The sequence below is a fragment of the Gracilinanus agilis genome, chromosome 5, assembly GCF_016433145.1.
Source record: "Gracilinanus agilis isolate LMUSP501 chromosome 5, AgileGrace, whole genome shotgun sequence".
Classification (NCBI taxonomy): domain Eukaryota; kingdom Metazoa; phylum Chordata; class Mammalia; order Didelphimorphia; family Didelphidae; genus Gracilinanus; species Gracilinanus agilis.
Window position 1 is genome coordinate 20,649,143 of NC_058134.1, and position 26,937 is coordinate 20,676,079.

The window sequence follows — 26,937 nt, forward strand, 5'->3', positions numbered from 1 at the left end:
GTCGAGGATGGACACGGGTAAAAGGTGGTGTCCACCCGCAGCCCCAGAGCAAAGGGAGCCGGAAATGGGAGGGGGGAGGAGAAAGGGAAAGCGAAGGGCGGGGCCGCTGGGCACTTTCTGTCCCCGCCCTGCTGCGTCCTCAGCTACAGCCGAGGGGCCGCCCCTGCCCTTCTGCCTTCCGTTGGTCGTACTGGGAAGGGGGAATGTGTCAGGGGGAGGAATTCTGTGCCTCCCTCCCAACGTCACGAATCCTGGAAAGTTTCTGGTCTAGGAAGGCACGGACGGTGGGGAGAGGAAGGGGAGAATGCCGGCCCAATCAGGGCTTTCCGGTCTCGTTGGAGCAGAACGAGGCAGAATTAAGAGCCAATCACGGTGGGGGGCGGGGCGTCTCCGGGCGTAGTAGGCGGAACTGTAGAGAAGAGCTACTTTCACTCCGTTACCTGAGGCTTGGACCTCAGTTATCAGATTCATTGTGACTGCGGGGACTCGTGCCGAGACTTCCTTGTGGGTTGCCTCTGCTTAAGGGTTTTTGGTGGTGGTTGTAAAGATAATTTAAAAAATAAAATGGAGACAGGGCAGTTTGACCCAGTGGCTAGACAGCCGGACTGGGAGTTGGGTTCAAGTTCTGCCTCCAATCCATTCTAGCTGAGTGGCCGTGGCCATAGCCAGCCCTGGATCTGGAGTCACCCCTGAGGTTTACTGCTTGTGTGACCCTGGGCGAGTCCCTGAACCTGTCTGCCTCCGTTTCCTTATCTGCAAAATGGGGATCCTGATAATAGCTTCTACTTCGGGGAGTTGTGAGGATAAAGTGATTTCCTGAAGTCAGATTTATGACAACCAACTGAACGTCTTAGCGATGCCCTCCTGGCTGTTCAGTCCTTTTGGAGGGGTCTGATTCTCCCATCTGGGGTTTTCTTGGCAAAGCTACTGGAGGGGTTTGCCCCCTCGTCCGCCCATCTTATGGGCGGCTTCCCACATCTCCTCTTAGCGGAAGCCCTGAACAAAGGAAGCTCCGGGTTCTCCTTCACAGAGGAGGGAGCTGAGCCCTGGCTTCCCGGGGAGGAGGAGGTGCTCTGGCTCTACTTAAGCAGACTAAAGTCGCCTCCTAGAGTGATGAAGAGCTCCCACAGGAGCTGGAAAGTCCCCTTTTACCGTTCTCTATCATTCTCTATTATATTTCTATATGAGGTGGTTTCCTGTGTAATGGAGGCTCCTCATTGTTTCAGAAATGGCTAATTCGTAGCAAACTGGGATGACTTCTTAGTCCTGCCCGGAAGGGTGCTCTAAGGCAATGGCCGCCGTCTGGTGGTCTGCCCTGCTTGCTTGGGTGGTGATGAGGAATAGACCAGACCCAGACAAGGCAGACAGGAGGGGCTGCCTCTGGGCTGGGACGCCCCAGTCTCCCGAGGACCTGGCTCTCCCGGGCTGCCCAGAATTTGGCTTTAGGTTCCATCGAGGGGCACAAGGTTTATTCCCCACTTTCTGGTCTCTCAAAAGCCTCCTTCTATTTGTGGGGCTGAAATACCATTAAAACAAGAATATGAGGAGGAAGAGGAGGATCAAAACTGCCGACCCCTGGGGAAGAGCAGAATCCAAGGGAGCCACGAGGCACAGCTGTTCTTCCAGCAGAGCATTCACATTTATTTTATTGTCAAAACGATTGTCTACTAAAGCAATCTCACAAGGAAAAGTGGCCCCAGCACACCTTTTCCAGGAAAGGCTGTCTGTCTGTCTGTCCCCTTCTTGTGGGGCCACTACTAAATCATGGCCGTCCAAAGAGGATTTTGAGGAACAATTCTTTTTTTTAACCCTTCCCCCAGCTCGGAATCCCACTAACTGTCAGTTCCAAGGCAGAAGGGCAGGCTGCTGGGGTTCCGTGACTTCCCTGGTCCCTGGCTAGGAAGCGACTGAGGCCAGATTTGAAGCTGGGACCTCCCCCTCCCTGGCTCCCCTCTCATCCCCCGAGCTGCCTAGCTGTCCCAGGTCCAGTTCTTTGGCATCTCACGACTTTCATGGCCGACTGTCTCCCCCGTCCTTGCAGAAAGCTCGGAGGAGCAGCGGCATATCAGAGACTGGCACCAATGCAGCGAGGGCACCTGGACACAGATGAGGGGGGAGGAGGTGCCCCATCAAATAAAAAGAAAACGCACAAGTGGCCGGAGAGCCGGAGATGATGGCAGCACACCCTCGGCTTAGGGATGCTCCGCTAGAGCTTCTCATGGATGACGGCTTCGATCTCCTGGAGGACCGTCACTGGCCCCTTGTAGTCGTTGGTCTCGATGTCCTCGAGCTTCCTCTGGTAATCCGGAGGCAGCCCGTTCTGTCTGGCCCCCTTGCAGATGACCTGTGGACGAAGAAAAAATCAGGGAGGCTCTCAGGAGGTGGCCTCCGGTGAGACGGGGTCCGCAGGGCCGTCCCTAGAGCACCGGCAGCTTCAGACCAGCCTTTAAGGAAAACGAGTGCCGGTAGCGGCTGGGTGGCACAATGGGTAGAGCTGGGGCCTGGAGGCGTGGCTCCTGGGTTCGAATCTGACCTCAGACACTTCCTAGTCATTGAAAACCCTGGCTCTCGGCACTCTTCTATTCTGAGAGGGAGGGAAGGACTAAAAAGGGGGCGGCAAGCTGGCACACCAACACTGAAACTCCCGCATCAGGGACCGGCCCAACTTCCCCCAAAGGGGAGTAAGCACAGACCCCCCCCCTTCTCTGTAGAGCTGGGGGGCCCTGGGGAGCTCTCCTGCAGCAGCCGCCCTCGGACTCTAGGGATCGCTCTGGGGTGGGTCAAAACTAGCCATAAAGTTCTTCCAGCTCAAGTGGGTGCAAAGAGAGCCATTAAAAGAGCCCCTCGTTCTGCCTCGGGGAAGGCTCTAAGGCGGCAGCCAATGGCTGGCCCCGGGGGTTCCGCCACCTTTTAAGAAACAAACAAACATCATTTTAACCCCCCTCCCCCCCACAGGTGGAAGCTGCTGGGAGCCGGCTGAGGTCGTCTTACAGACGGGGAGACTGAGGCCGAGACCCCCCCTCCCCCGCCTCACCGTTTTATACTGTGGCGAGGGCGGCGCCGGCACGTAGTCGCGCATCTGGTAGCTGCGGCAGGTCAGGACGTCCCCTTCGAGACTGCGCACGTCCACCTGGATGGGCACGTAGGTGCCGCTGCTGACGCCTTCCTGCCTGAAAGCCAGAGCACGCCCCTGAGCCCTCCCTGGCCCGACCCTGGCCCAGTCCCCCGGCCCCCTCGGCCCCCTCGTCCGGACTCTGAGGCTGACGGTCAGCGGCTGAAATAAAGGCGGTCATCTGCCATCCCCAAACAAATTATTTTTTTATTCTTTTTTTCAGAATCTAAAGTCAAAAAGGTCTCGGTCCGCTCGCTCGTTCGGTCTCAGAGTCTGTTCAGGGTATCCAGGCTGGGGGCGGGGGAGCCCCCCTCCCGACGCTCCACACTCTCGGCCGCCGGCGGCCAACACCTACTTGTCTAGGGAACTCCGGTTCCGGGCGTGCATCTTCCACACGACGCCCCACACGCCATCCCCCGGGCTGGATACGATGGTGGCGATGCCCCCATGCCACGAGGTGCTCGTCTCGCCCTGATAGTTCCCAAAGTCGAGTCTGAAATCCTGGAAAAGAAACGGCAGGTCCCGAGGCCGCCCCTACGTGCCCACAGCTGACAGGAGTCAAGGGACTGGCCCAAGGTCACACCGCCAGGAAGGGGCCGAGGCTGACCGAGGCTGGGCACAAAGGAGGGTCTTCACGGCTCCAAGCCCAGCTCTGACCACCCACCCACCCCCACCCAGGGGCCGCCCAGACCTGCGCACAAAAGCCTTTATTGGAATCTAAAGATTTCGCTTTCCTGGTGGTTCTGGGCCTGCCCTGAATGCACAGACGCCCCGAGCTGGGCACAATCGGCTGCCAATTGTCCCGAGCTGGCCGGGCATCCCCAGAGCCTTCTGGAAGGCCGGCCCAGAGCTGTCCGTCACAGAGCATTTCTGCTGGCCCGAGGGATGGCCTGGGCTCGGTCTGCCTATCTGTCTCTGCCTGCCACACCCGAGAGCACACAGATACAGACACAGGCGGCACCTTGTGCCACACGCAGGATGGGCACTTCCTCCCTCACTGCCTGGCATGTCGCAGGTACCAACCGCTACCACACCCCCAGGGGCTCTCTCAAATCCTCTCCTTCCCTCTCAGCATCCACACCATGTGTTGGCTCCACGGCAGAGGGGCTGCGAGGGCTGGGCTACAGGTGTGACATGTCTGAGGCCAAACTAGAACTCAGGACCTGGGGGCCTGGGCCGCCCCCCCACAGCCAGAGTCTTTACCATTGACCAGGCCTGGCTGGGCTGGAGGAGCCTTTACCAAGCCTGGGTCCCCTCCGTACCATCAGAGAACGATGTTATTCCAACAGTGAGGGGTAAGGTGGGTAGTGCTGAAGCTTGGAAGACATGAGTTCGAATCCAGATGAAGCCATTTCCCAGCTGTCTGACCTTGGACAAGTCATTCCTCCACACACACTATAAGGAGGGGATAACCTGGAGGCCCATCGCACAGGACCCACACCAAGAGCCTGGGTCTACCCTGGCTCACTGTGGGCCACTTTCCCATCTGTAAAAGGGGCAGCTCACCCCAGAGTTTGGCCTCCACAGCGGGGCAGGACAGGGAATGGGAGGCCTCTCAGGGAAGCTTTGCTCTCCTCCCACCTCATTTAGGAGCCCGTCATTTGGGGCAAGGCAATGACCCGTGCCTCAGTTTCCCCATCCTGTCACGTCCCAGATGGGCTCCAGGATCCTCCGGGCTTGGCCACGCCCCCCTCTCCTGGGGGCCTTCACTTACCCCTGGGGGTCACGTGTCCTCTGGAGCCTTTCAGAATCTTGTCAGTCTCTTACCTACACTTCACAGACGCCCCTCCCCCAAGTCTCCCCTTCTAACAACGTGAAAAGCCAGAGCTGTCCTGGGTTCCAATCTGCCCTCAGACCCTTCCTAGCTCGGTGACCCTGGGCTCCTGGGCTTGCCTAGCCCTCACCACTCTCCTGCCTTGGAGCCCATACTGGCCTGGGCATCAGACCCACAGGGTAGCCCCCTAGGCTTCCCTCTGTCCAACACAGGAGGGAAGAACATTCCCCTTCCCTTTTGTGGCCGAGCCGGGCCCTCAGGACTACACTCGGTCCAATTTCAATTGATCCCAGCCCTTATAATTCACATTCCCAACTCCCCCGTTTTGCAGATGAGGAGGAGCATGGGGGCAGCGAGCTGAGTGTCCCAAGTGCTACGGTGCCCCCCTGGGCATTTCATACCATGAAAAGTTCCCCCGCTCACGCGGGCGCAGGACCTATGGCCAGGGCTGACCCCCAGGATCGCAAAGCCTTCGGGGCTCTGAAAGCCTTCGGCCTCAATGAGCCTTTTGGGGCACCACAGAGAGAGAGGGATAAAAGATTCACCCAGACACACATTCACACACACGGATGGCTATGCACAGGTTCCGACTGGCCAGGGGTGTCCGGACGAGGTCACCCCGAGAGCAGACAAGGGGCCCCCCAGGCGGACCGGACCGGTCGGGTCGGGTCCTAGGCTGGACTCGAACGCGGCTCTCCGCCCACTAAGCTGCCCCGCCCCCGCCAGGCACAGCGGGAGACCTGCCAGGACCCCAGGCACCTCAGATTTCTCTTCTTCTGGCCCCTCGAAGGATGGATGCGGGGCCGGCTGGCAATGCCCGGTGCGCAGCCCGGCGCCTGCTGCCCCAGCCTAGTCCGGAGACATGCCTCAACTTCCCCGCCGGTCCATCCGACTTTGCAGGCTCACTGACCTGCAGTCGGGCCACGCAGCAGAACTCAGCCGAGGGGTTCCGCAACTGCAGGCGCTCCTTGAGCAGGTTGCTGCCATAAGCGAAGTAGAGAAAGTGCTCCCCCGGCTCTTCAGGCTCCTGGGACTCGGGGCACGCAGAGGAGCCAGCCTGCTCCATGTGGTCCAGTGCGCATGCGCGACCCCCGGCAGGGCTAGCGGTGACGTCAAGGCCAAGACCCAGGCGGGTGGCGGCCGCAGCTGCGGCAACGGTGGTAGCCCCGGCCCGGGCCTCCCTGCGGGGCCCGCACCTCCGCTCCTTTCCCTGGTGGCAACCTAGACCCGGAGCCCTCTCGTATCCAAGCCGGAGTCCGGCAGCACTACGGGACGAGATCAACGCCTCTCCTGATTGGCCGCCGGACCTCGGCTACTTGTCCTGCCTCCCCCGATTGGCCGAGGCAGCGCCAACTCCTCCCTTCGCTCCTTCTACTCCCGAGGCGCGCTTTTAACAGCTCCCGACCGCCGCCGGCCTCGAGATGCTTTCTTATTGGTCATTAATGTCTGAGCCCCCGCCTCTGTTCTTCTCTCATTGGTGAAGCGGCCGAGTGGCGTGGTCGCCGGGGGAAACGCCGGCAAATGGGATAGGAGGGAGGAGAGCTGGGCAGGCGGTTCCGGGAGCTGGTCCAAGTTTAGTGCCTGCGGTGGGCAGAGGTCCAGCTCCTGGGGAGTCGGGAAAGGACTCGTCTAGGAGGTGACCTTTGACAGGACCAAGAAGAGAGGGCGAGGCACCTAGGGACGGAGGACAAGAAGGAAAACATTGCGGGCATGGGTGGGGAGAGCTTCTGTAAAGGTGTGGAGGCGGGAGTTGGCAGGTCAAGTATGCAGAACCACAATTAAGGCCCTTTGGGCTGGGTCTAGAGTGTGAGAGGAGGCCGAAGAGGGAACCAAACTAGGAAAGCAGGTGGAACCTGAGGATTTTAAAGGCCTCGTGTGTTATCCTGAAGGTGACCGGGGGAGGGGAGGCCCTTTAAGATGATATGGGTCAGCCCCCCCCCCCCCCCATTTTGCAGATGACTACACTTGTTAATGAAGGTGTGATACTCTCAGATGCTTACTGGAGTATCCGAACTCTAACTTCTCCTTCATCTGTAGGCTTGAAACCCAGAGACAAGTGTCAGGGAGTTTCCCTCTTTCTCCTTCTCATCTTCAGAACTACAGCTCCCGCTGATGCTGCTGATGCCCGAAGGTGCTCCTGGGCTCCGAGGTCCAACCATCCCTCCCAAGCGGGAAAGACTGAGCCCAAGGACCAGTCCAGCTCTGTGTGGTCCAAGCCCGACTCATTGCTTTGGCCACAGCAGCCCCCAAAGTCGTTCCACCAAGCTGTAGAGGGGTGGCTGCCTGCATCAGCAGAAGGACAGCACAGGATCCATACTATGCATTTATTCTGAGGGTGGCAAGGGCTAGGCAATGGGGATTAGGTAACTTGTTCAGGATCACCCAGCTAGAAAGGGTCTAAAGTCAGATTTGAACCCAGGATTTTCAATCTCCAGGCCTGGCTCTCTGTCCACCAAGCCACCTCACTGTCCCCACACATCCTTCAATGCATAGAAATAACAGATTTTAAAAAAACAAAGATAGAAGACCAATCAATGAGGCATCTCCAAGCACCTATTCTGGAGGCCAGGGGCTGGTGATACAGAGATGAATGTGAAACATTCTGTTTTACAGATAAAGAAACTGAGGCAAGCAACAGTGAAGCAACTTCCTTAGGGCCACAGAGTTATGGGTCAGTAGTCGGATTTGAACTCAGGCTGATGTCTTCTGTCTGTTACACCACTATGTCTTCTCACTCTCTGGTCCTCTGGACTTGGGCTAGGGTTACTTCTCCCCACTTCAGGGGGCACTAAGGCGGGGTTCCCTTAGAACGGGGTACTCTGCACAACATCTGAACTTAAAGAGAAGTTGTTCCAATGCCTGTGGGTCATTGGGAACAGGATAGAGCCAGCCAGGCTCATTTTCTCTAACTTCAGCTCAGAGTTCATGGGATTTAGAACTGGGGGGAGGGGGGAAAGGATTGGAGGCTCAAGAAAACCCATTCCTGTGACTCAGAGGCCAGTCCTGACCTTCCTTGACTTCTCTGGACCTCCATTTCCTCCTCCATTAAATAAGGATGAGGAGCATTTATTGAGTATTTCTCTGTTACTGACCTCCCCAGCTTCCTCTAAGTCCCAACTAAAAACCCCTTCTTTGACCGTGAGCCTACAGGTGCCTCATCCTGTTGGCTGGGCTTTAAGGGCTGCATCTAGATTCTAGAGGATCCAAGAATGTGGCCCAGGGCCATCTCAGGCTCAGCACTCACCCCTGGGCTTTCCCATCCTCAAACAGATGAGACACTCATCCCATTTACACATGGAATGAGATATTTCAAATGTCCTGGAGCAGGGACAGCTGATGGCTCAGTGGGGATGGAGATGGGAAGTTCTGGGTTCAAATCGGACCTCAGATGCTTCTTAGCTGGGTGACCCTGGGCAAGTCACTTAACCCTAGTTGCCCAGCCTTTACCCTCTTCTGCCTAGGAACTTATATTTAGTATTGATTCTAAGAGGGAAGGGAAAGGTCTAAAAAGAAGAGATTGCCTGGACTAACAAAACAAAATCAATTAGAACTTGACAAACTGTTCTCAAGTGAGGTTCAGAAACTCATCTAAAGGATGGCTGAGGATCTGGCTTGATAGTAGCTCAAAGGGAAAAAGCTTTAAATAGGGGCAGCTAGGTGGCTCAGTGAAGAGAGAGTCAGACCTAGCGTCAGGAGGGCCTGGGTTCCAATCTGATCCCTGGACAAGTCACTTAACCCTGATTACCTAACCTTTGCCCCTCCTCTGTTTTAGAATTGATACTAAGATAGATGGTAAAGGTTTTCGTGGTTTGTTTTTTGTTTTTTAATAAAAGGCTTTAAAATCCCATGATATCAGCAGGAGGTATCAATGTAGCCCAGAAATTTTATATATATATATATATATATCTCCAATGTAATGTAAGGCCACAGTAAAGAAACATAGTGCTATGATGAGGGAAGGTTGTAGTATTCTGTTATTCTGGCCCCATCAGACAACACTTATAATACTACCTTTGGTCTGGGGCAACCTATTTTATTTTTGTTTTTTACTCATCCTTGTATATGTCATTTTATTCTGGCATATTATAAGCTGCTTAAGGACGGGGCCTATTTCCCCCCTGGGTTATACATGTTTTGTCACACAAAACATTTCTATATTGTTCATTTTTGTAAGTGAATAATCTTATCAAATCAAAACCCCAAAATAGAAACCCATATAAACAAATCTTCTGCTTTCATCTGCATTGTCTCTCCAACAGTTCTTTCTCTGAAGGTGGATGGAGAGCATTCTTTGTCTTGAGTCCCTCAGAATTGTCCTGGATCATTGTATTGCTGAGTTTAGCTAAGTCTATCACATTGGATCATTCCACAATGTTGCTGTTACTGTGCACAACGTTCTTCCGGTTCTGCTAATTTCACTCTGCATCAGTTCATGGAGGTCTTTCTGGCTCTTTCTGAAATCATCCATTCATTATTCCTTATAGCACAATAGTATTCCATCACCATCATAATCCACAATTTGGTCAGCCATTCCCCAGTTGAGGGACATCCCATCAATTTCCAATTCTTTGTCACCACAAAAAGAGCAGCTAGAAATATTTTTGTAAAATTTGCTCACTCCCCCCCCCTTTTTTTTTTAACTCTCCAGGATACAGACCCAGTAGTGGTGTTACTGGATCAAAGGATATGCATTGTTTTATAGCCCTTTGGGCATGATTCCAAATTGAGGAAACCTACTTTAAAAGGAACAGTGACAAATAAAAGAAAGTCTAAGAGTCCAGAATCCTGGCCAAGAAGGTTAAAGGTTGAAAAACTAGGAAAGCAGAAATATTTATGTTGGGAAAAGGAAAACAGGAAAAAAACATGGGAGCCAATGTCAAGAGTTTTTATGTGAAAGAAGAAACAGAGCTCTTTTCTATTGCAAAGAAGGCAGAGCTAGAATTGAGAGGTGAAGGTCTCAAGGAGACTTTTTTTTTTTTTTTTTTTTTTTTAATGAAAAGGAAGAAATTGCTATGAATAGAGGAATCTGGAAGCAAGCTGAAATTCCCATGTAAAGTCCCAAGCTCCTCCTTACTGGGAATATGCAAGAAGCTCAATGGCCGGATTTCAGTGATGAAGGAAGTTACTTTTTTTTTTTTTTATCTTAAGAATTTAAAAAATCTTTTAAACAGTCTCCAGGATTTAAATTTTTTTTTTCATTTTCTTTAAGAAATTTTTTTATTAATAGAATTTATTGACAAGTGTCTCAGCCTCTCCTCTTCCTCATGTCATAGAAGGAGAGAACTTTAACTGTCTCACAAGATGCTACCATTTAGTTTGGGACAATTCCTGTCCTAAGAAAGTTCTTGCTTATCCTGGGCTAGGCTCTTTCTCCCTATCACTGGGCCCCCTGGAGCTAAATTCTACTCATGGAGTTTTTTTTTAAACCCATACCTTCTGTCTTAGAATCTATATTATGTATTGGCTCCAATGCAGTAGAGTGGTAAGGGCTAGGCAATGGGGGTTAAGTGACTTGCCCAGGGTCACCCAGCTAGGAAGTATCTGAGCTCAAATTTGAACCCAGGACCTTTAGTCTCCAGGACTGGCTTTCTACCACTGATTCCTGTAGCTGCCCCCGGAGAGTCAATTTATTAAATTTAAGTGCCAGACAGTCCCTTCTGTGTGGGTGAATGCATCATTCCAGCCTCCTGAGATCCTTGAAGGTCCCACCATCATGTAGTGGATTTTCCCTCCCTCTCTCCCAGCTCTATGTTGTCCAAATGTTTCCCAGACATAGAACTGGAAGAACCTGGAATGCCACTTTATTCCACCTTACTTAGAATTTGTGGATAAAGAACTGAGTCTCTGGGAGCTTGAAAACTTTCCCAAGGGGACACAGGGACCAGAGATTTGAACCCAGACCCTCTGGTTCCCTATCCAGCACTCTTTCCATTGTTTTCTGTGTCCTCAAGCCATTCATCAAACTATGGAAGGGGATAGGACCAAAGGCAGAGCCCCTTCTCGTCTCTAGAGGGTCCCCTCCAGGCGGACGTCCTCTTGGCCATGGTTGTTGAGGTCCATCATAGAACGCCCAGCGCGTCCCTGCCTTCCCCTTCTGGTCGCCCTCTGAGAAAGCGAATGAGGTTAGCCTGGGCAGTTGTGAAGGGGCCTGGCAGAGCTTCAGCGCGGAACCTGCCCAGGGCTAACCTCCATTCGTGGCCCAGCCTTTGCCTTCTCTAGCGCTGCCCTCTCTCCTGCACTGCTCTGCCACCACCATCAGCCGGAGTTCTTTGAAAATGTTATTTTCTAAGCAATTATCGCCTCTTGCTCCCCCCCCCCCCCGCGGGCCTCCCAGAGACCAAACAAAGCAGAACAAAAAGCCCCAACCCTCATGACGGGCTCTCCGACCAGCAAAGCAAATTCCCCCGTGGACGGTGGCCCCGAAAGGGAGGTCTCGTTCTGGACCCGCGGCGGCCGGTGGGACTCGTCCACAGTCCCCACAGGGGCTCCTGCTTTATCCTTGCAGCAGAGCTCTAAAGTCTCTCAAAGAGGTTTTTCTCAAAAATGTGTAAATGGTTCTCCCCGTTCTGTTCACTGTGGGTCCAAAGAGGTCTTCCCTGTTTCCTCTTACACTGTCCAGGTTGTCAATTCTAATGGTGCCGCTAGGTGGCGCCACAGTGCAGAGAGCGCTGGACCAGGAGCCAGGGAGACTCGCCTTCCCGAGTTCAAATCCAGCTTCAGACACTTCCGAGCAGGGGCACCCTGGGCAAGTCACAGCCCTGTTTGCTTCCGTGTCCTCAAATGTGAAAGGGGAGCGTAAAAGCAGCTGCTTTCCCAGGGTTGGTATAAGGCCCAAATGGGATCAAGTGAGATAAGAATATTTGTGAAGCTCTTAGCAAGGTGTCTGGCACACTGGAAGACCAGAGGTTTCAGACAGGCTCCTGGGCTCCATCTGTACAGAGGTCCTTCCCAGGAGCTTCTGTTTAAAAAATGAAATAATGAATTATTATTAATAGCATAATAATAATAGCCCAAAGGGGTCCCTCAGAAGTCCCCTACTTAATCTGTAGAATGTAAGCAAACTCCTTGAAGGCTGTACCTGCATCCCTAGTCCCCATATGTGGCAGATAGTGGGATTTTTTTTTTATCTTCCATCTTAGATTCAATACTGTGTGTTGGCTCCAAGGCAGAAGAGCAGTAAGGGCTAGGCAATGGGGGTCAAGTGACTTGCCCAGAGTCACACAGCTGGGAAGTGTCTGAGGTCATATTTGAACACAGGACTTCCCTTCTCCAGGCCTGACTCTGTCCATTGAACCCCCTGGCTGCTTTTAATAAAGGCTCGTTGATTGGTTTAAAGCAGCTTCTTTTACTGGCTCGTCCCTTTTCTTCAGACCTGGGCGCCATCTTGATCCTGTTGGTTCTTCCCTTTCCAGTTTGGGTTCCCTCCTCTCCCCATCCAGCACACCATCCGTCCCTGTCTTCTCTGAAGGTTCCTCCCCATCACTGATGGGCACTGCCCTTGCTTGTCTATGAATCCCCTCCACCTGCGCTTTTCTGCTGCTCCCAAGGAGGGCAGAAGAGGGTTGTGGGGCTCCAGGAGCAATGGCTCCCATAGCCTGTTGGAAGCCCCTTAATGGAAATGCCCAGAGTGGAGCGAGCAGCCAGCCTACGCAGGACTGTTTCCTTTGGCATAACTTCTCCTCCCTTCCTTCCTCCAGGATCTCGTAAATTCTCCATACAAATATAGGTGACATTTATAGAAGCGCCTGCTCTGTGCCAGGCACTGCACTGAGTGCTTTAGCACGATTTATCTCATTCTGATCCTCACAACGACCCTGCAGATGGGGGCTATAATATTATCCCCATTCCATAGATGAGCAAGCTGAGGCAAACAGAGGTTAAGTGACTTGCCCAGAGTTACACAGCTAGTTAAGTGTCTGAGACTGGATTTGAACTCAGGTCTTCCTCACTCTAGCCCCAGCTCTCTGCTGGTATCGGCTGGCACTTTGGGGCCTAAAGCGCTTAGCACAGTGTCTGGCACTGTCTGTGAACTATTATTAACTATGGAGTGTGTCACAATTGCTCGGAAGCTATAGAGGTCTAAGAAAATGCCCATTCCCTTTGCCTCTAGGAAGAATATTTCTCCTTGAAAAATGCTCCTGAATGTTACCCTTTGGGTTCTTTGAACACAACTGAGTCAATCTTTAACTTTCCTTCAAGCTGGGGAATGAAAGGAAGCCTGCCATGAATACAAATCCCCCATGTCTCCCCACTCATTTCAGGCTTCTCCTGCTTGGGATGAACATCGACCCAAATAAACGTCGCCCCTTCTGCCACCAGGCAGCCCCAGCTAGGCAGAGAAGCAGCCAAAACCCACCAGATGGTGATGGCAGTTGCTCAGGGGAGAACTGAGGGGACACTTCTGTGGATTGTATTGTACAGTGCATTTTCCCAGGACCAGGACATTCGCCTTTCAGCAGTACTGGGAGGTCATGGGCCCAAGCTGAGGGAATCTGGAGAACAATTTGCCCTAAAACCAATGCGGAAGGGTGTAGAGAATTATTTGTTAATTAAGTAAGAGTTCATTAGGAAATAGAGCTAAGTAGTATTGCTAAGATATATAAGTATTATTATAATAATCATTATATATAAGCCTAGAGGTCCTGGGTCCCTATCTGATCTCAGATACTTCCTAGCTAGGTGACCCTGGGCCAGTCACTTAACCCCCTTTGTCTAGCCCTTACCACTCTCTCACCTTCTAAGAGGGAAGGGAAAGGTTTAAAACAAAATCAAAAACAAATGGAGAAGTTGATTAGAAAAACCTCCTTGCCAGGGCTCCCCTTGGAAGGGTCCATCTAGCGAGAGCAGAATCTCATCCCTCTGAGGAGCCCCTTTGCCTCCTGGAAACAGGTTCCTTCATGAACTTCCAGCTGTTTCTGGATCATGCTGCCTCTGGTGCCGCCATCTTCCTCAACCACCTCCTCCCAGAACCACCTAGTTGTGGTTTCTGGGCTCTGATAAGAAAACCTTTCTCTTATGTCATCTGGAACCAGGATTCCACAGCATGTTCTGGCCATTTCCAGATTATGCAGCATAAACTTCCCCCAACACAATGATGAAATCATCCACATCCATTATCCCCCACCCCTGACCCAAAGTACTACCAACACACTTTACAGGTTTAATGATTAGGCAATCACATGGAAACCTACCCAACTGATTTGGGCAATAGTGCTAAATCTTGTCAGGTGAGGAAACTTTTAACATTTGAATACCAGAGTTTACTCATTAAAATCCTGGAGCATCTGAAAGTCCTACTGAATAATTCTTGCTCCAGAAAAAGAGTTGTTTTCTTTCCAGACTTCCAATCTGGACTGCTTGTTCATTGAATGGCTCCTTCTCCTTCTCCTTCACCATAACTTAATCGTTAGTGCTGTAGGGAAACTTAGCTTTTTTGATTGGACTTAATAACTAATGAATTGACTGGGCAAATTAAATGATGGCATCTAATTATTCCAAGCCCTGGTGACCTTTAGACTTAGTATGGACCGTATTTGTTTGTTTTCCATTCTTCTTTAAGTCTAGGAAGCAACAGTAAACTTTAAAAGCAGTCCTAGAATGAGAGAGGGATGACTTCTAGGTGCCAGCACTAAATGGGTCAGAGCAGTGGTTCCCAAACTTTTTTGGCCTCCCGCCCCCTTTCCAGAAAAAATATTCCTTAGCCCCCTGGAAATTAATTTTTTTTCATTTTAATAGGAATTAATAGGAAAGATAAATGCACCTGTGGCCATCACGGTCATCCTGGATTGCTGCAGCACCCACCAGGGGGCAGTGGTGCCCACTTTGGAAATCACTGGGTTAGAGGAAATAGAATAGCTCATCCTTGAGAAAGACTCCCTTTACCTGGCTTGGAAAATAACCAACTTTTATTGGAAATCTTTCAAAAATTATACTTGGCCCAAATATGAGGAACATTAAAGGAGAAACAAACTTAAAAAGAATCCTGATTGGATTCAGAAAGAGCAATCGAAATAGTTTTATGACTATTTAATGTGAAAATTAATTTGTTTAAATTAAATAGATATTCATCACATCTAGTCATTTATATTAATATTTATTGTTAAGTCTCTAATAAAACATTTATTTTTCTTAAAATAGTCTACCTCTCAAGAATTTTAAGATTTAGTTCTTGTATTTAACTCCAATGATTTTTTTGAATATTTTCTCCCTTTTATTATTATGAATTTGCCAATCAACAAACATGAACATTTATCTAGATGAAGAAGAGATTGCATGTGAAATTATGAAACTCCACTGTACACAACTTGTTTCTCTGCGGATGAGCTCAGGGCCTCGCTTTTGGCTGAGCCATGACATTATGATCTATCTCCCAATGGGAGAGCTCTTTTACTATTTATTTTCTGGTGTAGTCCATTCTAAATATTTAGATATTTAGATGTAATTTTAAAAATTTCTCTATTTACTCAGGTAAATGAGTTTACTTACTATTCACTATTTGTTTTTTTCAATTAATTTATTTTATTTAGAATATTTTCCCATGGTTACATGATTCATGTTCTTTCCATCTCCTCAAACCCTCCCACCCCTCCACCTCCAACCCCCACCCTCATAGCCAACATGCAATTCCACTAGGTTTTACATGTTTCATTGATCGAGACCTATTTCCATATTATTGATAGTTGGACTAGAGTTATTGTTTAGCATCTACATCCCCAATGATATCCCCTTCAACCCATGTGTTCAAGCAGTTGTTTTTCTTCTGTGTTTCTACTCCCACAGTTCTCCCTCTGGATGTGGCTAGTTTTCTTTCTCATAAGTCCCTCAGCCTTGTTCTGGATTCTTGCATTGCTGCTAGTAGAGAAGTCTGTTATGTTCAAATGTACCATAGTGTATCCATCTCTGTGTACAATGTTCTCCTGGTTCTGCTACTTTCACTCTGCATCAATTCCTGGAGGTCTTTCCAGTTCACATGGAATTCCTCCAGTTCTTTATTCCTTTGAGCACAATAGTATTCCATCACCAACAAATACAATAATTTGTTCAGCCATTCCCCAATCAAAGGACATTCCTTCATTTTCCAGTTTTTTGCCACTACAAAGAGTGCAGCTATAAATATTTTTGTACAAGTCTTTTTCCTTATGATCTCTTTGGGGTATTAACCCAGCAGTGGTATGGCTAGATCAAAGGGCAGGCACTCTTTTAAAGTTGGGCATAGTTCTAAATTGCCATCCAGAATGGTTGGATCAATTCGCAACTCTACCAGCAATGCATTAATGTCCCAATTTTGCCACATCCTCTCCAACATTCACCACTTTCCTTTGCTGTCATGTTAGCTAATCTGCTAGATGTAAGGCAGTACATCAAAGTTGTCTTGATTTGCATTTCTCTAATTAAAAGAGATTTAGAACACTTTTTCATGTGTTTGTTGATAGTTTTGATTTCTTTATCTGAAATTGCCTGTTCATATCCCTTGCCCATTTATCATTTGGGGAATGGCTTGATTTTTTTTTGTACAATTGATTTAGCTCCTTATAAATTTGATTAATTAGACCGTTGTCAGAGTTTTTTGTTATAAAGGTTTTTCCCCAATTTGTTGCTTACCTTCTAATTTTTGTAGCATTGGTTTTGTTTGTACAAAACCTTTTTAGTTTAATGTAATCAAAATTATTTATTTTATATTTTGTAATTTTTTCTAACTCTTGCTTAGTTTTAAAATCTTTCCTTTCTCAAAGATCTGACAAGTATATTATTCTGTGCTCACCTAATTTACTTATAGTTTCCTTCTTTATATTCAAGTCACTCACCCATTCTGAATTTATCTTGGTATAGGGTATGAGGTTCGGTCTAGACCCAATCTCTCCCATATTGTTTTCCAATTTTCCCAGCAGTTTTTGTCAAATAGTGGGGTTTTGTCCCAAACTTGAGTTCTTTGGGTTTATCATAAACTGTCTTGCTGAGGTCGCTTACCCCAAGTCTATTCAACTGATCCTCCCTTCTGTCTCTTCGACAGTACCATATTGTTTTGATGACCACTGCTTTATAGTACAGTTTGAGATCTGGTACTGCTAGGCCACTTTTCTTCATATTTTTTTCATTATTACTGTTGATATTCTTGATCTTTTGTTCTTCCAAATGAACTTTGTTATAGTTTTTTCTAATTCAGTAAAAAAGTTTTTGGGTAGTTTGAAAGGTATGGCACTAAATAAGTAAACTAATTTGGGTAGAATGGTCATTTTTATTATGTTAGCTCATCCTACCCATAAGCAATCAATGTTTTTCCAATTGTTTAGATCTAGTTTTAATTGTTTGGAAGGTGTTTTGTAGTCGTGTTCATATAATTTCTGTTTGTTTTGGTAGATAGATTCCTAAGTATTTTATATTGTCTAGGTCAGTGATGGGCAAACTATGGGCCCATGGGCCAGATGTGGGTCCCCTGAAATGTTCTATCCAGTCGCTCAACATTATTCCTAATCTGACAAATACAATGAGTAGGATACAATACAATGAAACTTCAAAAGAGTTGCCTTAGAAACAGACTGACAGATGAGCATTTCCTTTCCTTTGGCCCCCTCTTTAAAAAGTTTGCCCATCACTGTCCTAGTGCATGGTCAATCTTTGAGAATGACAATGTGCTGCTGAAAAGAAGGTATATTCCTTTTTGTCCCTATTTATTTTTCTCCACATATCTATTAACTCTAATTTTTCTAGGATTTCATTCACCTCTCTTACCTCTTTCTTGTTTATTTTTTGGTTTGATTTATCTAGATCTGAAAGAGAAAGGTTTAGATCTCCCACTAGTATAGTTTTATTATTTATTTTCCCCTCAAACTCTGCCAGTTTCTCTTTTAGAAATTTGGATGTTATACCATTTGGTGCTTACGTGTTAAGTACTGATATTTCCTCATTGTCTATACTGCCTTTTATCAGGATGTAATTACCTTCCCTATCTCTTTTGATCAGATCTATTTTTACTTTGGCTTTATCAGTTGTCAAGATTGCAACTCCTGCCTTCTTTTTCTCATTTGAAGCCCAATAGATTTTGTTCCATCCTTTCACCTTCACCCTGTGTGTGTCTACATGCCTCACGTGTGTTTCTTGTAGACAACATATGGCAGGCTTTTGGTTTCTAATCCACTCTGCTATTTGCTTCCATTTTATGGGAGAGTTCATCCCATTCATATTCAGAGTTATGATTGTCATTTGTGTATTCCCCAACATTTTGAAGTCCTCTCCTAATTCTGCCTTTTCTTCTTTCGCTATTTCCTTTTAAACCAGTGGTTTGCTTTTACTCAGTCCCCCTAATTCCCACCCTTGTTTTACTTCCCTTTATGCCCCCTCTCTTTTTGTTCCCTTCTTGTTATTTATTTATTTTTAAGGGTCAATTAGGTTCCCTCCCCCTCCTCTCTTTCCCTCCCTTTATAATCCCTGCCCTACTCCCCTGCCTTGGTTTTTCCTTTCTGATTTTCCCTGTAGTGTAAGATAGAATTTGTTACCCCAATGGGTTTAGCTGTTCTTCCCCTTCAGAATTGATTCTTCTGAGAGTAAGGTTTAAGTATTACCTATTAACACTCTCTTCCTCTACTTCTTATAATAGTATTCTTCCCCTCCCCTTCCCATATGCCTCTTTATGTGGTATAGATTATCCTATTTTTCTTATTCCTTTAAGTTTCTCTTGGTGCCATCTTATATTCCCCCACCCCTTTTCTTTTCTTTCTTTCTTTTTTTGTATATCATCTTAGACCTCTTAGTACCCCAATCTTGCCCTATGTATAGTTCTTCTAATTACTATAATAGTTAATACAATTTTTTAGAGTTACAAATAACATTTTTCCATATAGGAATATAAGTAATTTGACCTTATTGAAGCCCTTAAAGAAGAACCTTTTTTAAAAAAATTGTTTTTTTCTTTCCTCTCTCTTTCTTATTTACCTTTTCATGTTTCTCTTAGTTTTTGTGGTTGGATATCAAACTTTCCATTTAATCCTGGTCTTTTCTTTACAAATACTTGGAAATATTCCATCTTGTTGAATGCCCATACTTCCCCCTGGAAGTATATAGTCAGTTTTAATGGGTAGATGATCCTTGGTTGTAGACCCAATTCTCTTGCCTTTCTGAATATCATATTCCAAGCCTTGCGGTCTTGTAGTGTGGAGGCTGCCAGATCCTGTGTAATCCTGATTGGTGTTCCTTGATATCTGAATTGTCTCTTTCTGGCTTCTTGTAATATTTTCTCCTTAACTTGGAAGCTGTTGAATTTGGCTATTACATTCCTGGGGGTTGTCTTTTGAGGGTTTAGGGTAGAGGGTGTTCTATGGGCTCTCTTAATGTCTATTTTGCCCTCTTGTTCAAATACACCAGGGTACATTGATTTTTCTCTTAGTAAGACTTCGTGGGCTAGGTTGTGGTTGTCTGTATGGTTACGAGGAGGGACTTCGGTGCCAGCCTCCTAAGCTGTCCAATGGAGATGATTTCCCAAAACTGGCTGCAGCCTCCAGCCAGGTAATGGGTGTCTCTGACACATGGACTAGTTACAGAACATAATACTGTACAGAGTGGATTGGGGTTTTTTGAAAGACTTTCTATTGAGAATGCCAACCTTCGGAGAAACTTGATTCTTGGGGGCACCAGCTGTGTTTCTTCTGATACAGGGAAATGTCTTTTCTAAAACCCTGTATTTGCATGCCCAGGGCCAGGCAGCACAGGGCTAAGGTCACAGGAACTGAGAACCTGCCCTTTACCGGCCCTCCCCATTTCTTTTGGCTTCATCTCTGATGTTTCCTGGTTCCTCTCCAAGTCAGATCCCTCTATTGTTGGTGCTAGTCTAAGGGGTCCTCCCTAGCAGAGGAAGAGAAAGTCAGACAGGCACCCAGAGTAGCAACAGGAGCCAGGGATAGAATAAGCAGGCTTTTTTTAAAAGTCCTTACATTCTTAGTATCAGCTCTAAGACAGAAGAGCAGCAAGGGCTGGGGTTAAGTGACTTTCTCAGGGTCACACAGCTAGGAAATTTCAGAGGTCAGATTTGAACCCAGATCTTCCTGACTCCAGACTTGGTGCTCCATCCACTACATGACATAGTTGCCCCTGGAATATCGTTTTATTCCCATACAGAAAAGGGAACCCTAAATTAAGAAGCATGGAATTGTTACAATTAGTTGGAAGCTGGGATTCAAATCATTGGCAGGGGCTGCTCACTAGCCATTTTACATGCCACCTGAGTTCAGCTGGATCAACCCTGAGGGGACTCTTTCTTCCTGTTGGTTGCTCTGTACACGGTTCTACCTCCTTGGCAGGGCTGTTGGAGAGGGATTTGTAAAATGCACAATGCTGGATCCACCGCAAGTGATCTAGAAATGATCGTTCCCTTTCCTTCTCCTTGTTCTGCCGCCATCTTGGTTCTGATAGCCAGTGATCTCCTGGTTGGGTATCTGGGGTGGTGTCAGATCTGAGAGCTCACCAGACGTTGGGCAAAATGGAAGCCGAGACGAACAAGGAGGGCTGTGCTCAGAGGGTCTGCGCTGGGGAGAAGGGCACCCTAACATCAGCAAGAAAAAGAAGCCAGAAAGGATGGGATTGTTCCTTCAGTAAAAACAGAATTCTGTCCTAGCAGTTCCCAATGAAAAGTGACATCATGGCCAAAAGGAAGCAGCCAGAAGTTGGGCCAACATTCCAGCTACTGCAGGACGGATGAAGGTGAGGAAGGAGACACAATGGAGCGATTTTGTTATCTTGTTTTATTAAAAATATGTTATATAGGGGGCAGCTGGGTAGTTCAGTGGATTGAGAGTCAGGCCTAGAGACGGGAGGTCCTGAGTTCAAATCCGGCCTCAGACACTTCCCAGCTGTGTGACCCTGGACAAGTCACTTGACCCCCATTGCCCACCCTTACCACTCTTCCACCTAGGAGCCAATACACAGAAGTTAAGGTTTTAAAAAATGTTATATACAACAATACACACTTTTATACATATATGTACTTTGTACATATATGTTACACATATGTACATGCAATGTGTGAATAAATAAGATATGGTTTTTTTTTTACATTTTAAAAAACCCCTCACGATAGGATGTGTCCTGTCCTCCAAGCTCTGGCCTTCCATGTGCTAGCACTGGGTTTGCAAGATTCTGACACATTTTTAGCACTTCATATTGCTTTATTGCAGACTTTTAACTAACCAACAATCCCTTTTTCTCAGCTCCAGCCTCAATCATGTCCACGACTTTCCAAAATCTGAATTTGAATTTTTTCTTATTTCTTAAAAACAAATCCAAACAAAACACAGAGTTCACAGATCTTATGGAATCCTCCTCGTGTTCTTTGTGTCTGGAAAAGGTTGTCTGTTGGGGATACATTCACAGTGATTTGTTTTGAAGTGAAGAAGGGTTGGGGAAAAACTATCCACTAACGGGATCGCGAAAGGCCCCTTCTAGGAGATTACATGGGCTAAGAAGACTTGGAGCCCGTTGGCTATTCTAAGGCAGAGATGAGACGGCACAGGGAGGCTGCCCGTGCAAAGTCATGGGCAGGCAGGAGGTAGAAAGCCAAGTGGAGGGAACACGGAGGAAGCTCACTAGGCTAGAATGGAGACCGTTTGATGGGGGAAATGGAAGATAAACTTGGAAAGGTGAGTCGGACTTTGTAAAAGGATTTATATGGCAGATAAAGGAATTTGCATTTTATCCTCGAAGGTCAGGTTTGTTCTTGAAGAATATTATCTTGAGAGCTGATCGGAGAGCAGTTTGTAGAGGGTAGATCTGAGAAGAAGGGCACCTCCTGCACCAAGTAGGCTGTTATAAGCAGTCATCCAGAGAAATGACTTGTTTTAAGGGATGACTCTTTAGGAGGGGGAGAGGCAGAACAAGGGGGAGGAATACAGGAGAAAAGGTAGTCGTCCATTTGTCAAAACAAAAAATATCAATCAAATGTATTTTGGAAAATAGTCTAGCAGAGAGTTGGCTGAACTAGGGTAGGACGGTAGTTATGAGAGCAGAGAAGGGCACTGAAGTGGTGGGAGAAGAATCTACTTGACAACTGAATGGATATCGGGAGGGAGGGGGAGATGGAGAGGAAGGATCGACCAGCATCTATTTGGTATCCACTATGACTGCTAGGCACTGAGAATATAGACGAAAACGAACCATCTCTACCCTCCGAGAATCTTACATTAAGTGAAAGAACGTACACATTTCAGTGTACCACAGATTGGGCTTTCCCAAATGCAGTTCACACCAACAAGTCGGGTCCTTAGAGAATGTGTGCTCTGTCTTCACTGGGGGCATGTGAGTTTTCTGATGCTAGAGATCACAAGCCCCCACTGGTGTCCTTCCTCACCTTGGTTGTCTGTGGATATCAATTAGTCAGCCAGACCTAATTATCTTTTAGAAAGGGTCATTTTCTAAAGTGGCATAGTGAGGGCAGCTGGGTAGCTCAGTAGATTGAGAGCCAGGCCTAGAGACAGGAGGTCCTAGGATCAAATCTGGCCTCAGACACTTCCCAGCTGTGTGACCCTGGGCAAGTCACTTGATCTCCATTGCCTAACCCTTACCACTCTTCTGCCTTGGAGCCAATACACAGTATTGAGTCTAAGGCAGAAGGTAAAGGTTATAAAAAAATTAATTTAAAAAATAAAGTGGCCTGGCAAGAAAGTTGGAACAAAACATCCCCTACTCAGCCCAAAGTCTGTAGCACATTTTCCCACCTGTGAGTGCAGACAGAGGCCAGGGAAAGTGGATTCAAGCTTAGGGAGCACTTGTAGCAAAAGGGGAACTGAAGCTCTTCTATGGCAGTTGTCAGTCTATTTCCTTTAGATCTGGCATAGGTTTTCTGCTATGTTCTTTGAAGAGTTTTGAATCAGCCTTTCCTTATCATATTCAGTCTATGCTTAGCTATAGATGTAGGCACAACTCCGGCCACTGCTGTCCCGCGGATGTCACTAAGAACGGCAATGAAAAGAACCAATTCTCTGGTCCTCTGAAGTTCACATGGTCCTCTCCTGGGCCAGGAGAGTGGGAAGGAGACCAAGGTCCCTTCTCAGGAACTTGGCTGGAACTTCTAGCCTCAGCTACCTTCCATTGGCTATTTTGCCTTCAAATTAGCTTCTGATTTTAAACAGACCTCACAGGGTCTATTGATCAGCTCTTCTTGACCAGGCCAAACAGACTTCTGTCACCTGACTGAAATATCCTTGAAGGGAGATAGCTAGACCCACCCCGGCCCTCCCTTTCCCATTTGGCTCTTATTTGATGGATTGATTCAATTTGTCAGAGGTAACCAGTTTGGCTTTCTTTATTTAGTTTTAGTTCTTTTGAGCCTTGGAAGTAATTTGATTGATTGACTCCATCAGTATCTCCTGCCCTCACTCTATACAATTACACCCAAAAGACAGCCAAGTAAATAAAAGATTATGGGGTGGTGGAATACATTGGTGCTGTAAAGGGATCAGGAAAAGTCTCCCATAGCAAGTATTCCTTCAGCTAAGCCCTGAAGGAAGCCACCCAGGATTCTAAAGGGAGAGGGGAAGGGGACACCTTTCAGATTCCTCCCAATCCCCATTACCTACCTGGGGCATAATGTCACACTGGGCTCCCATAGATCTATTTTTATTTTTTAAACCCTCACCTTCCATCTTGGAGACAATACTGTGTATTGGCTCCAAGGCAGAAGAATGGTCAGGGTAGGCAATGGGGGTCAAGTGACTTGCCCAGGGTCACACAGCTGGGAAGTGTCTGAGGCCGGATTTGAATCTAGGACCTCCCGTCTCTAGGCCTGATTCTCAATCCACTGAGCTACCCAGCTGCTCCCTATTACTCCTATTTTATAGCTGAAGAAACCAAAGGAGGCAGCAGTTAAGTGACCTGCCTAGGGTCACACAACCAGTAAGCGTCTGAGACTGGATTTGAACTCAGATCTTCCTCACTCTCGGTCCAGTGTCCTGTGCATTACTATCTAATTCTGCCTCTCTGCCCGCTTGGCAAACATTCACCGATGCAGAGGAGCTAAGCATCTTGTGTCGGGGGAGAGTCTCAGCTCTAGGGCAAGGCTGGATGTTCCTGAATCCAGAACCAGCACCCCAAACACTCCTCCGAGCTAAATCACCTCGCACGTAGCTGCAGAACGTGGAGAGGCGATCGCGTTCACGAGGGACGAGCAGGAACCGGAGATGGCTCCAGCTGCCTCGAGCGGCCCCGCGCTTGGTCCGGCCACAAACCCATGACTCGAGCCTCCGCCGGGATCGTGCTGGGCACAGCCGGGTACCCAGAAGCGTGGCAGGGACACGCGGCGGGACTGCCCTTCCCTCCGGCCTCTCCGGCATTCGGCCGGCCGACAAGCATTGGTGGAGGGTACAGGAGCCTCGGAATAGCGGGCACGTCCGGGAGCGGACGGAGCGCAGCCAGGCAGCGGGCAGGGGAGACTCGACAGAAGGGGGCGTGTGACGGCCTCGGGAAGGAAGCCGGGACGAGGCGGGAGGGTTTGCAGCCTCCCGGGCCGGGCACGGCCCGTGCAAATGCGGCAGCGAGAAGTCGGAGCGTCCGGCTTGATTTTCCACCTGGACGGGTGGCACGTCCTGGGGCCTCCCCTGCTCGGGGTCCGGAATCCCGCGGGCTTGCATGAAGCCACTCGGACCACCAGGGGGCGCCCTTGCCCCGCCGTGAAAGCAAGGCCGCCTTCCGCGGGCATCGCGCGAGCTCTTTTGAAATCAAAGGCAGAGAACAGGCGCCTGGACAGCACCTGTACGCCCGATGGCTGGTCTGGGTTGTGCCGAAGAGAGAATTCGGCGACATTAGCCGCTCCTCGTAGGACCCTGCTGCAAGGGCCTCCCTTGTATCGGTACAGGCTGCCCGCCGGCCATCTGCCCCATCTGTCTGGGGGATGCTGTGGGGCTTAGGAAAGGCGCCCCTCCGGGCCTCAGTTTCCTACTCTGTCAAATGAGCGAGTTGGGTTTTGGGGCTCTTTCCGGCTCTAGTCTTCATCTGTGTGCTCGGAGCACTAGAAAATGGTGATAAGGCCGCCAGACGCCCCAGATAAGCAGCTGACCCCCGCTCTGCACTCAAGAGGACCAGCAGGCAGCCTGAAGGATGGATGAAGAAAAAGTCTCCCCAGAACTTGCGTCCTCCCGGAGCCCTGGGGTCCCGGAGGAATCGAGTGGCCGCCATCCTGCAATCTGGCTGTGGCCCATGAGCTCCCTCCTCAAGGAAGACTGGTGCCAATGGGCCAGGGGAGGCCAACGGAACCTTCCCGGCCCCCAAAGGAGCCACGCCAATAAGCATTTATCGAGCTCTTACTGTTCCTCCTCTCGAGGAGATCACAGATCAGTAGAGGCAGGGAAAGATGGGCAAGACAACAGGTCTACGGATTGTCCTCTCCTGCTACTGCTGGCTTGGAGGGCCAGTGGGCACTGCTGGGAGGAGAGCCTCCTTCCCCTGGTCCCCTTGGGGGCCCTGGCACAGAGCTCCCCTTGTTGATGTCAGTTATGGGCAGTTATAGCGGTATGATGATATAGCCATTTTTTTAAATTAAAAAAAAATGCTAAACCCTTAACTTCTGTGTATTGGCTCCTAGGTGGAAGAGTGGTAAGGGTGGGCCATGGGGGTCAAGTGACTTGCCCAGGGTCACACAGCTGGGAAGTGTCTGAGGCCAGATTTGAACCTAGGACCTCCCATCTCTAGTCCTGACTCTCAATCCACTGAGCTACCCAGCTGCCCCAATATAGCCATTCTTATTAGAATTTAGAATTTTAGTCCATTCGGGTTGTGGTTTTTTTTAAACCCTTCTCTTCTGTCTTAGAATCAATTCTATGTATCAGTTCCCAGGCAGAAGAGCGACAAGGGCTAAGGAATGGGGGTCAAGTGACTTGCCCAGGGTCACACAGCTGGGAAGTAACTGAAGCTTGATTTGAACACAGGACCTCCTGTCTCCAGGCCTGCCTCCCCATCCACTGAGCCACCTAGCTGTCCCCTAGTTCAATTAATTACTTAATTATATTTTTATATATAAATGATGTATTTAATGATTAGGGTTTAAGTTCTTCAAGGGTGCTTTTTTCACCTTCTTTCATCTCCCCAGGGCTTAGCACAGTGCCTGGCACACAGTAAGGCCTATGGGAGTGTTTAGCCTCTCTCTATTTTTTGTTTGCAAAGGAAAAGCTATTTGTTATTAATCAAGAAAAATACATGTGCAGATAAATACCCCAGAGATCCCAGGTTATAGCTAGCAAGCAGACAAAGATGGTGAAAGAGAGAGGGGTCTGGCTTAGAGGGAAAACAGGCCCTGGAGGTGGAAGTGTACATAACATTCCAGCTTGTGTGAGGATGACCAACACAGGAGAGCTGACCGACCGCCTGTGTGACCTGGGTCTGGCACCGCCTCCTCGGGGCTCAGTTTCCTATAAAATGAGGGGATCGGACTAGGTGGCCTCCGTTCCCCCCTGGCTTTAGATCTGTGGTCTAACTCACTCTGAAGATGAGGCTAAGCAAGGGGCCGGGTGATTCACAAAGGCTCATTTAAGGAAAAAAGGACCAGGACCCCCAGCCATGGGTGCCAGAGCCCCCCCCACTTCCCCACAGATGCACACAGACACACACACCCAGCATGAAGGAGTTGTCCAGTGATTTTCAGTTGTGTCTGATTTTTGTGACCTTACTTAAGGTTTTGCTTTTTTTGCTATCCCCTTTCCAGCTTATTTTACAAATGAGGAAACTGAGACCAACAGGGTTAAGTGACTTGCCCTGGGTCACACAGCTAGTAAGAGTTGAAGCCAGATTTGAACTCAGGAAGATGAATCTTCTTGACTGTAGAGCTGGCACTCTGTCCACTGTGGCACCTAGCAATGAAGAAGGCAGACACACTTGGAGACATGCTCCTGAGAAAGCTAGGGACCTCCTTGTGGAATCTGCTCCAGAGGCTACCCTGCTGGAGTAGACCCTTGTGCTGTTCTTTGGGAAAGATCCGCAAAGCATCCATAATGGACCTTGAACGGCCTATGTATGCCATCAATTTCGCCTTGAGTGAAAAACCAAACAAACCTAAAGCCTTGTAAAAATGCCCTGGCCA

At 48.5% G+C, this 26,937-nt stretch overlaps 1 protein-coding gene across 1 annotated transcript; it reads right to left on the minus strand.

The window, feature by feature from the left end:
- Positions 1 to 1,620: 1,620 nt before the first annotated feature.
- Positions 1,621 to 6,234, minus strand: GGCT (gamma-glutamylcyclotransferase). The gene is made up of 4 exons (XM_044679534.1): positions 5,797 to 6,234; positions 3,468 to 3,613; positions 3,035 to 3,170; positions 1,621 to 2,344 (listed from the first exon to the last, which is right to left on the minus strand). The coding sequence occupies exons 1-4, from the start codon at positions 5,950 to 5,952 to the stop codon at positions 2,207 to 2,209; spliced, it is 576 nt and encodes a 191-aa protein (XP_044535469.1). The 5' UTR covers positions 5,953 to 6,234; the 3' UTR covers positions 1,621 to 2,206.
- Positions 6,235 to 26,937: the final 20,703 nt, after the last annotated feature.

Excerpts from the sequence above, each read along its gene's own strand:
- GGCT (XM_044679534.1), bottom strand. The coding sequence starts at position 5,952 with ATGGAGCAGGCTGGCTCCTCTGCGTGCCCCGAGTCCCAGGAGCCTGAA. Across the intron at positions 3,614-5,796 it reads GCTGCGTGGCCCGACTGCAG|GATTTCAGACTCGACTTTGG; the intron begins GTCAGTGAGCCT and ends TTTCTTTTCCAG. Across the intron at positions 2,345-3,034 it reads CCTCGCCACAGTATAAAACG|GTCATCTGCAAGGGGGCCAG; the intron begins GTGAGGCGGGGG and ends CTTCGTCCACAG.